At 28.8% G+C, this 11,144-nt stretch overlaps 1 protein-coding gene across 1 annotated transcript in view; it reads right to left on the bottom strand.

Annotated features, from left to right (window-relative positions):
• LOC119674175 overlaps positions 1 to 10,143 on the bottom strand; it is a 16,918-nt gene extending 6,775 nt beyond the window's left edge. Inside the window, exons 1-4 of the mRNA XM_038085301.1 lie at positions 9,240 to 10,143; positions 1,027 to 1,292; positions 621 to 961; positions 242 to 544 (exon numbers count right to left, since the gene is read on the bottom strand). Coding sequence (XP_037941229.1) covers positions 242 to 544; positions 621 to 961; positions 1,027 to 1,292; positions 9,240 to 10,038 — 1,709 coding nt within the window. The 5' untranslated portion in view covers positions 10,039 to 10,143. The remainder of the gene's footprint in view (positions 1 to 241; positions 545 to 620; positions 962 to 1,026; positions 1,293 to 9,239) is intronic.
• Between the last annotated feature and the right edge of the window lie 1,001 nt (positions 10,144 to 11,144).

The raw sequence follows: 11,144 nt of genomic DNA, 5'->3' as shown, positions 1-11,144 counted from the left end.
TCAATAAAATAATTATTAAATCATGGAAAGTTTAACTTTCAAAATGTTAAAAAACTTGTTAATCAATAGATTAACTTTCATTTCATTTCATTTACTTTAATATGTTATTAACACAATATTAAAACAATTTATATTATTTTAATGTCATTTAAACGCTCTCAAATCATTTTATAACAATTTAAGTAAATTTAAATAATTAAGAAAATTAAATAAATTTACTCTTAATTTGCTAATAATTTACCTGTTACTTGTTAGAGATGAAGTCATTGATAATGACATTATGCCAATTTTATCGTTAGATGTAATTAAACTATTGCCATCATTTGTAGTTTTTCTGCTGTTGGTGCTGTTGAGACTTGCTATATTATTATTATTTACACTTTCATTATAGCTATCATGGTGTTTAGCCAATGGTGTCTTCGAGTTAAGTTCTTTATCCACAACAGAAATTGTACTTTCATTTTTACTCTGATTTTTGGCGGCCTCGCGAGCCTCAACTGCCTCAGCTGCTGAGTATTTTACGCGATTAAGGTAACGTTTGCTTCTACTTGAAATTATATATTAAGTTTTGTATAATAAAAAAACATATCTAATATAAAACTAAATGCTCTATGGCTTACTTCAATAATGGTGGTACAAATTTCTGACGCATTTCCATGCGTTCCCTTAGTACTTCTTTACTAGGATCAACTGGCTTATTTGCATCTCTCAATAATTTTGTCTTGCAGTAGCCAACATGGGTATCAAAAGCTTTGCGACAAAATGTTCGTCCGCAGTATGGACAATGCTCTTCTGGCGGTATCATAGAACGTTTTGATGACTCCGAAATAGATCTCTGATATAGTGGTGTGTTACTACTTGACCCTGATGCTGACGTAGTGGATATATTACGTGATACTTTTGGAGCGGCACTTGCTATTGTGGTAACAGTTGGTGACTCAGTATTTTGCAGCTGCTTTCGCTGTAAATATTTAAAGAGACTTAAAGATAACTCAAAAATGATTGATAATTTGTTATCATATTTACCGTAGTTAGTCTTGGAGACAACAACGTATGACTCACACGTGCACCAGGTAATCGGGGCGGATTATAGTTTGCTAGATCAGTTCCCTCTGTTCTTTGTCGTTTAGAATCGAAAGGTTGTCGCTTTTTTTTCGCAGTACGTTCGCAGATGCTCGCATGTTTTTCAAATATCAAAGGATGGAAAGTCCGATTACAAATTGGACAAGGAAACAGCTCATCGCTGGTATCGGGATCAGGTTGTTCTGTTGGCTCCGTTATTTTGATATTTTCTGTAAAAAATATAAATACGAATTAAGTTCGATTGTCAGTTTTTTTATTTATAATTTTTATTAAATGTAAAGTTTAGAATTTGTCAATGTTTATTTGTTTTTTTATTATTTTAAATGTAATGCTGCTATTTGTGATCATATTATTCTATAAAAATTTTTTTAACATATATAAATAAACATTGCTTAAGACCGATTTCTAATGGATTCTGCATATTTGACTGACAATTTGTTTTTGATAGATCAGTATATCATATGATAGTATCTTCTATTTGTGCTCTCTACAAAGTGTTTATCTCTAGTACTGTTAAGAAGTGATGGATTTTTTAAGTTCCTATATTCTTTAGAAATTCCAGGTTCTCATCTTTTTTCTTCACACTTTGTTATAGTTGCTTGAGCCAAATTTTGCACCACTTTGTACAATGGGCACAAGTTCTGTAATACTTCTAACGCTGCTGTTCTGCACTTGAGTTCAGTACTTTTAACTTAAGCGATAGTATCAGTGCTGGTTTAAATACTACTAGTGTCGTGAACAAGATGACTATAGCATCCCCTATCTACTATCGAGTTCCATATGAAAAATGCTGGAGCTACCACGAAGTCAATTGAGCGGTAATAAAAGAGGTTGGAAGACTAAATGGTAAACTCTTCTTAAACTTCAAACTAGAACCATTTCATCTCTGTTCTCTTGGTCCATCACGCCATAGCATGACATCTTAGATAAGGTCATCAAAGTAAAATTATGTATATAGTTGCTTGTATATGGTGTAATACATTATTCAGAAGCAAGTAACTTTAAATTTTTCTAACTTATTGTTTGTCTTCGTAAAAGAAGATTCAAAGAGTTTCAATTAATTAAAGTTATTCTCTGTTCTGCCTTTAAATCAATTTATTTGACTTAAAGGTCATAGAAATAAATACGCAAATACATATTTTATTGAGATATTCTTCTAAAAATTGATTAACTGATTAAATGTTTTAAAATAAAATACAGATATATAAACTTTAAATTTAAAATACTATATAAACTGTTAAGTCCTAAAATTTTATGAATAATTTACTAAAAAAAGTATCTAAGTAGATTGCGGTTTATAAAAATTCATTTCTTGATCTTTACAAATTTTTGGTTAAACATTTTCCTTTGCAATCGTGCAAGTAATAAACTTCACTTTCTGCCTTTATAAATAGATTGATTTTAAGATATATACATTCTTATATTTACACATATAGGTATATGTAGATCGCTTTAACCGAAATGCAGTAATTTTTTTTCATATAGCATATTTTTTATATATTTTTAAATTCAGTTGCAACCACGAAAGATATGAGTCAGAATATGTATTTGCAAAATCTTCAAGGAAAGATAGATATTTTTGAAGTTGCATGACTAACTTTAGCTAATTACATTTTCATGTTTGCTTTCTAAGCTGACAGTCTCTCAAATATAATTTCAATGGGCCGAAAACTGCTTAGATACATCATTTAATGTGTTTTTCTAGTTTTAGATTTTTACAGAAAAAGTATAAGTCAGCTCATTTTTACTAATCATAAAATCGCAGTTTTTTTTTTATATTTACAAATTATCTTATGCAGTTCAATCAATATTCAGGGACATTTATTTATTATTAATTTTTTTTAATTTATTTGAAAACTTATTTATGTGAATAAATATTATATATATCTAACATACAAATAAAAATAAAAAATTTATATCAAAAAAGATAAGCTAATCTAAGCGGTAGTGTTTAATATTCTATTCTAATATTCTAAATAATTATTCTTTAAATAATTAAAACTTTTTAACTTTATTGTCTAGAACTTTGAGTATTTTTATTGAATTAAAAAAAACAAATTCTAATCATTAAAATGTGGTTTGAGGATTTTAATATTTAAAAATATACAAATCATACTTATAATGATGGCTTAAAGTTTTTTTTGTGATATATAAATGCAATACATTGGTTTATAATCTCCTTGGAGATTACACGGAGTGATTGATACCAGGTGGTGCCTCAATCTCAGGCATTAGCTTGATGAAATAGCAGATTCTCTTTGTTCACTTGTGACAATTATTTTTTAAGACTTCATTCTTTGATCGAATCAATATTACTATAAATAATTGCTAATAATGGCCTTTCCAATTCCCTTTTTGCTCTTTTTCAATTGATATTTTAACATATGTGCACATCCCAATATATAGATGTAATACTTTTTCTATATAAAAAGATGTAATGATTCTTGTTCGTTTTGAGTCTTTTGGCGTTTGGGAATTGAACTATTGTCGATGTCAAGTATATTGCATGAATACTTGTAAATCTTTCTTATATCGCGTAAATACGACTTAACAGTGTTTATAATTATCAACACTCTTCCGCATTATTCACTTTTCTGAAGCTTTCTTTCTCATACTTTATTTGAATATCTACAGGATATCAGCTATCCCTTTCATTGCCCTCATGTCCCAGTAATCACAAAAGAGTGATATAGTTCCTCGATGTTAGAGTATTGAGAAGTTAAAAGCATTCCCACACCAACTTTGATTGGAATGAAGAGTTTGCTAATGATTTTAGAGGTGCTTGGCTGTCCGAAAGAATGCATATTTTGGTACCTCGGGTACCCCTGCGTAGGCACTCTCCCGCACACATCTCTAAGGCATGGATCTATCTCTGTTTGAAAAAAGTAAGCTGTCATTGCGATTGCTTTTCGCAATTCGACCCTACATTCCTGTTTCTGCACAGATGGGTTTTCCATTTTGGACACATTAGTATACCAAAGTGTGAGCCCTGTTTTAAGATAATTTCGTTATTTCTCCAAGTTTGCTCATGACTACTTCGAATTTGCTAGAAAGAGCTAATCTTCTATTCATCTTATCAAAGACTTTAAGGCATGCAGAATTCCACACCTCATTCAGAATTTTTACGTGTACTGTTAGATAGCCCTTTTTCCGATTATATAAAGTCCAATAAGCATTGCTATGGCTTCTGTGGGACACATTTTCAATGTTAAAATACAACTTTATATCGTATTTTTGTTTATTAAAATCAACTTGTCAATTTGCGAAGCAAATTTTGTTACCATTGAAAGCTAAAGTAATTTCGTAGAAGAATTGGAACACTTTTCTCTAAAACATTTGCAAAAATCCATATCCAAAAGTGGTGAAACGATAACATATAAAGTCTATATAAAAATAATATGCAAAAAGTACGGTTTTAAAGCAAACACGTCTATAATTAAATAAATTAAAAGATGTATGTACTCGTAGATATAAAACTCCAGTAAGATTATAGATAACCTAAATTATTTTATATCTGATTCAAATGAAATAAAACCTTAAAACTATATTTCATAATAATAATTTCTCGCTACGAAACGTGTGAACAAATTTAAAGAGCTAACAAGTATCTTAGAGATATTCGTGCTTGCAAAAATGTTAAGAACATCTGCATGGAAGACTAAATTTGGAAACACAAGTGTGGCGACTGTAACTTTAATTAATGATTATGTTGTAAGTTTTGCAGCTTTATGTGCTTATTTCAAGCAAAGAATTTTTTTAATGTTTTTGTGGCAAATTAAATTATGTTTAATATTTCTTAATTTTAGAAGACCACGGAAAAAACAACGAACTATAAACTTCACATAAACAAAACTAGTACCGCAAAATGTAGTCCATAATTAACGAAAAAAAAAACATGAACTGTAGCTTTGTGAGCCTCTTGACGTTTTTAAATTATTTAACATACACAGTGAAAACTCTATTAAACGGACGCAATCATAAATCATAAATGTTGAAATAAATATGTTTATATAACTATAAGCATTTGTATAATATATACTTAATAAAAATTTCACTTATTATACTAATATTTGTTCCCTATACACACTATAAATGGTGCAGCAAATGAAATTGGGAGAGTCCCCAAACAACAAACACAGCGAAAGAAATACCAGAACAACGTGTTGTAGATTTAGAGAATATGAAAAAATCTGAGATATTCGCGATCAGTTAACAAAGGAAAAAAAATAGTACAAGAACGTCATGTTTGAGTAGTACATTCTATTGTAATAAATAGAGTCAAAACTATATTGTTTTGTAAATCGGTTATATAGAGATTTATAAATAAAATGCAGATTAATAGCTGGAACAGCTCTGGAAAATTTAGTTCACTATTCTCATAAGATACCCATCCACTCTATCACAGCTGACCATGGTGGGCATAGATATCTCAATTTAAATAAAATATCCATATGTAACAATAACGAATTGTGACCTAAAAACCGATCTTAATTGTCTTTTTGATCACTCGGAGCAGACGGTCGCTCTTATTTTTGAGGAGTGCTCAATGGTTACCCACAAAGGCGCGATAATCGATCTGTCTAATATAATATCTGTCTAATACAATATTTTGGTTAAATATATATGCTTATATATATATTTATTGATTTTTCTTTAATTGTATAATTCAATACAATAAATACAATAATAAACGGAGCTTTTTGGAATCGTAAGCAAGCAGCTCCATGTTAAATATGTTTCTAGGATTGGATTTGGTTATGAATGTTATTATTTTTTAGTATATTGTGTTAGTAGTTAAGTGAACGGTTCTTCTGCTTCTATGTAATAAAATAAAAAATAATGTACAACAATATCAAATAAATTAAAATTCAACAGTTAATAATAACTGCTTTCTACTCATCGTTTTTATTTTGAATTTTTTTTATTTTCGATTTTTTGTAATGATATTTCTTAAAATTAATTACAAAGGCGGCTTTACCTCTTCAACACCTTTGTTGTCTTGTATTCTTACAATTCCATTTATCTTTTTTTTTAAATATTTGAGTTTGAAGTATTTTTTTTGTTAAAAAATTAAACATTATTAGAACGCCCACTTTGAAAAACAATAACAAAATACTTAGAAATCAATAAACTGTCAAAATTATTATATTTGACAGCTTCTTGAAGTTCCTAATTGCGATTACAATTTAATAAATTGTAAGCTGTTATTTATGCAAATTAATTTTTATTTTTCTTGTGAGATACACAATCAAATAATTAATAAATATTTCATTTCTAGATACTTTGTCTAATTTATATACAAGATTTTTTGTAGTGTACCGATTAGGGTTGTCTACGTTTGTTGCTTTTCTTTCTGCATTTTTTAATTGACTTATTCAATGAAGATTAAGTAACTTGTCCCATCATAGTCCATCAAAGTGATAAAATTGCATTAAAACCCATTAGGTTATTCACACGATAAAAGTTTGAACCAATTTAATTTTTTTAAAAATGAATAAATAAAAAAAATGTATATTTGTAAAATTTTTGCAAGTTTCTTACTTTATGGTTTCTTACTTTATTAAAATAGTGCTTGAACGGTTTTAACTTGTCAATGATTAATGGCAAAAAATGTACCAGAAGAAGTAATTAATTCTTGATTTTATATACTAAGTTTCGATTTATAATTAAAATAATATGTTGGTTTCCAAAACGAAATGTTTATTTACTATCCACTAATTATCAGGAATCGCTTCCTGATTTTAATTACTCAGGAAACCGTGACAGAAGAGAAACAAAAGCAATAAAGTTAAAAACTGAAAGGGTCTCATTACAATCATTGCTAAGTTGTAGATATTTTTATGTTTCCCCAAATTGAAAACAAAAACTTAATTTAAATTTAATTTAAGTTATCGTAAAATCTGCTTATTTAAATCACGCATGCAATTGTGCTTAACTTGGTTTAAATATTTACATTAAAAAATACTATTAGTTGGTCAAAAGCACTACAAATGGGGAATAAAGGAAACAGCGCCAAAATTACTAACTTACAATTTTAAAACTGTAAAGTATAAATAAAAATAATTTTATACTAAACTTTTTATATATAGTTGTGAAATAAAAACCTAACCTCATTAAATATATAACATTAAACACATAATTTAATCAATTTCCCTATTTTAAAATAATTTACTTATCATAATTGTTCCACCATTTTTCCTTAATGGGGGCTTTAAAAGCTATATATTATATTATATATACTTTTCTTTAAGAAGAAATCAAATAAATAAAGAAACTACATCCAGGCCTCAGGTAACAAATAACTGCACCCGGTATTCAAATATAATATATACGAATAATAAATAATAATGTTATCATTTTTTAAAATGGTCTAAGATCATTCATTATCAGCACAAACATAATAAATTTAATAATTAGCAATTGCTTTGTTTATAAAATGATTAAAATTTATTTTAAATCTTTTGAAACAAATTCAAATAAATATTTAATTTCATATATATATATATATTGAAACATATACATATATAAAACATATGCTCATTAATAAACAAGGGTTTAGTAAAGGCAAATATGCAAATTATATTGTGTTTATTGTTCAAAGAGGTAGATGTTAAGATAAGGGACTAGTCCATATGTAGAATTAATACCCTATTCCCATGTTCCTAACACTTCGCATATTCACACTACGTACATATCTTTAAACTAAATCACTACACCTCATTTGGTCGTCTATCAGTTCAATTATTCCCACAGTTGGTATAAATCTTGAAACCATCCTCAATAGCTAATTTCCTCCGTTTTTAAATAAGGCTTCTTTCATTTGGTTAGGATTACACTACGAGTCAGGTCCTCGAAGAAATGATTGCATTCTCTCTAATAAATGTTGAAGTTCACATAACCCCACAACTCTTCAAACATTGTTAAATCTTAAAAATATAATTAAATATACGAGTACTTAAATAGACTTAAATAAAACTAAACATTATTTTTTTTTATATTTCTGTGACGTTAAGAAGCAAACCTAATAAGAATCTCAAAACCGCTATTACGAAAAGGTACTAATGTTGCTCGACCTAACTAGCACCTCCTGCAGATATCTATTTTAGGTTAAATAGGACAACTACTATATTTTATTAAGAAAGTAGGTCTGTAACGATCATTCTAAATACATGAATGGAGTAAAATAAATTTTGTGATCCTAGCAGTAATAATAATAATAAAATAAGCGGTCGTGTCTACATCTTGGAGTCAGTCTTCAACGGTAAAAAAGTAGTGCTGAATATTATGGTTGCAGTGCTGTGGTAATTTCGTTTGAAAGGAACGACACAACAATAACAAAATTTAAAACATATATATATGCACATATACATATATATATATATTTTTTTTTGTATTACAACTATTAGAACTGTAGCTTTATGGAACTTTTTTTTATTTTTCTTAAATTGGAACTTTTTTTAGGTTTAAGCGAAAAGATTGATATATTTAATATATAATATATTATACAGTAGTATATAATATATTATATACATGTATTTATATTATAAATAATACATATATTTATTAACTATATATATATACTATATATGCTTATATTATATCTATATATATGTGCTGAAATAAATTCTAAAAGGTTCATGATATTTTAGAATGATAGATAAACTCATAGAATTGACACCTTTGAATTGTGTGTCAAGGACAGAGTATTGAAAATAGTTAACTACAGAGATAAGTGTCAATATAAAAGGTTTTCCATACTCAAGACGCAGAGTACCCTTATAAAGGGAAAACAGAAAAGACCTTATCTTTTAATACTGACCAATTAAACTTAACTAACCATTCAAACTAAAAATTAAATCATATTCTTGATGCCAATTGGAATCAATCAATCGTCACCATATACTCATATACGAATATACTCTATAACATATATAGTAGATGTGAAAATTGCTATTTGATCGCGATGCAATGGTGCGGCACTACTAACAACTTTTGAATTTTATGGAATCTGATATATACGATGAAGAAAAAATTAGAAAAAATCGAAATACGAGTATGTTCATGTTGGAGTTAGTAAGTTAAGTGAGCAGATGCATTAATCAGAAATACAAAAATCAAAATCTAAATAAAGTAAAGGGAATGAATTGTTATTTTACGTTTTGAAACATGCAGGCATTTGTTGGTGTTAGTCAAGTTAGCAACATTGCAACATGTTACGGGCGATCGCGCATGTTTTGCAATATCATTGACAGCGACTTTTGTATAAGCGGCAACATTGCTATCGTCATTGAATGCATTTGGAGCATCACAAACAATTTTGCTAACAACAATTATATATTGTGAAGAACGTCTGGAGCAGGTTGATATCAATGAATGAGTGGATGCATGCAATGGAGGCGGCACAGTAGCAATATTCGTAGACTCACTTTTTTTATTATTTTTAGAAGTTGATCGTTCTTTTGTTTTGTTTTTTTTTAATGTTGCACTTCCGTTTTCATTGCAATTGCTGCTGTTGTTGCCGTTGCCTCGGGCTTTGGACGATTTTGAATCTTTTTGCTGTTGAGTGCTGCGCTTAAGCGTAAGAGTATTGACAACTTTTGCGAATGTTGACTGCTGCTTCGGATTGGAACCGGGCACTGTTTCAACACTTTGCAAAAAAGTGTTGCCAGCGACAATTGCAATTGAAGGTGCAATCACATCATTTTTGGTTTGATCATTTTTCACTGCGGTTACTGCAGCAATTATATTTTCGTTCGTTTGGGGTTTATTTTCTTTAAATTTTTTTAAGTTATGTGCGCTTTTTTCACTATTCACTAAACCATTTAATTGCTGATACTCTTCATAAATGCTGCAACGTTTATAATTTATATCCGTATTACTTGAAACGCTGGCGGGTATCTTAGCACTTTTGGATGATTTCGATTTGAAAATCTTATTCCACATTTTCTTACTCATTTTTAACAAAATATTGTTAATTTCTTTTAAATTAAAAAATTATTTATTATTTTATAACATGATTTTTTTTGAACACCATTAAAATTTTGGCTTTTCAGCCCAACATATTTCATAAGAAATAGTTCAAAATCTCTTTCACGCCAAAGTCTTATAAAACGCGTTCACACCGCTTGTCGTTTGTTATCTTCATCGTGCGACGGTCGATTGTAAACTGAAATCGCTGCTCCACTTTATACCAAATCTCTGGTGCTCCAACAATTCTTCAACGCAGCTCGCTATGCTTCAACATATGTGCTGCGGCGGCACTGTTTGCTACTGTTCCGTTGTTATTTTGTTGTCAGTTTGTCTGTCTGTTTGTATTCGTTGGCAGCTCCATTCAAAAATTATTTATTTTGCCTGCCTGCCTGCCTGCTATGCTTCTTTTCTAGTCTTTCTTTAGTGGGAGTCACTTCTCGATGGTGTTCACTTTATATATTCTGCACTCGTTGTGAGTTCTTGAACGCGCATGGAACTTCATATGGAAAACAATTAAAATTGGATTATTTCAGTTATTAATTGGTCGTAAATGAAAGGCTTGAAAATAGAGCAATCTTTATTGGATTTATTACTTTTAATAATTTTATATCAATAAAAATAAAAATAATAATAATAAGCATTTGAGAACTTTCAGTTATTTACGGATTTATGCATTTCATTTAAATGGAATGCAAAGAAGAAACTCTGTAACAAAACATGAATTTTCCGCTTAATTATATTCAAAGTTATGAAGAGCGTATCATATTATTCCAATTTCTTTCACACTTTTAAAAAATGCTTTTAATTATATCTAGAGTAGTTAAAATATTTTATTGATATGCTTTTATATAAAATTTTTAATTTCAACTTTACAATTATAATTAACAATAGTTTAAACCGAAGCTGTTGATATCAGTTTGTAGAGTTATCATCCATTTCGATACCATATAATGTTTTTCGCACGATAACTGACTTTTAGAAAATATATTGTACTCAATTAGTTTTGGATTACAACCCATAGCATTTAAACATTGAAGATAATTTATAAGAGGGTTTCTACAGAAAGCTTTGCTTTATTTGCTACAATCTTA

Source organism: Teleopsis dalmanni, chromosome 2 (genome assembly GCF_002237135.1).
Source record: "Teleopsis dalmanni isolate 2A chromosome 2, ASM223713v2, whole genome shotgun sequence".
Lineage (NCBI taxonomy): Eukaryota > Metazoa > Arthropoda > Insecta > Diptera > Diopsidae > Teleopsis > Teleopsis dalmanni.
This window is presented reverse-complemented; position numbering and strand designations above follow the sequence as displayed.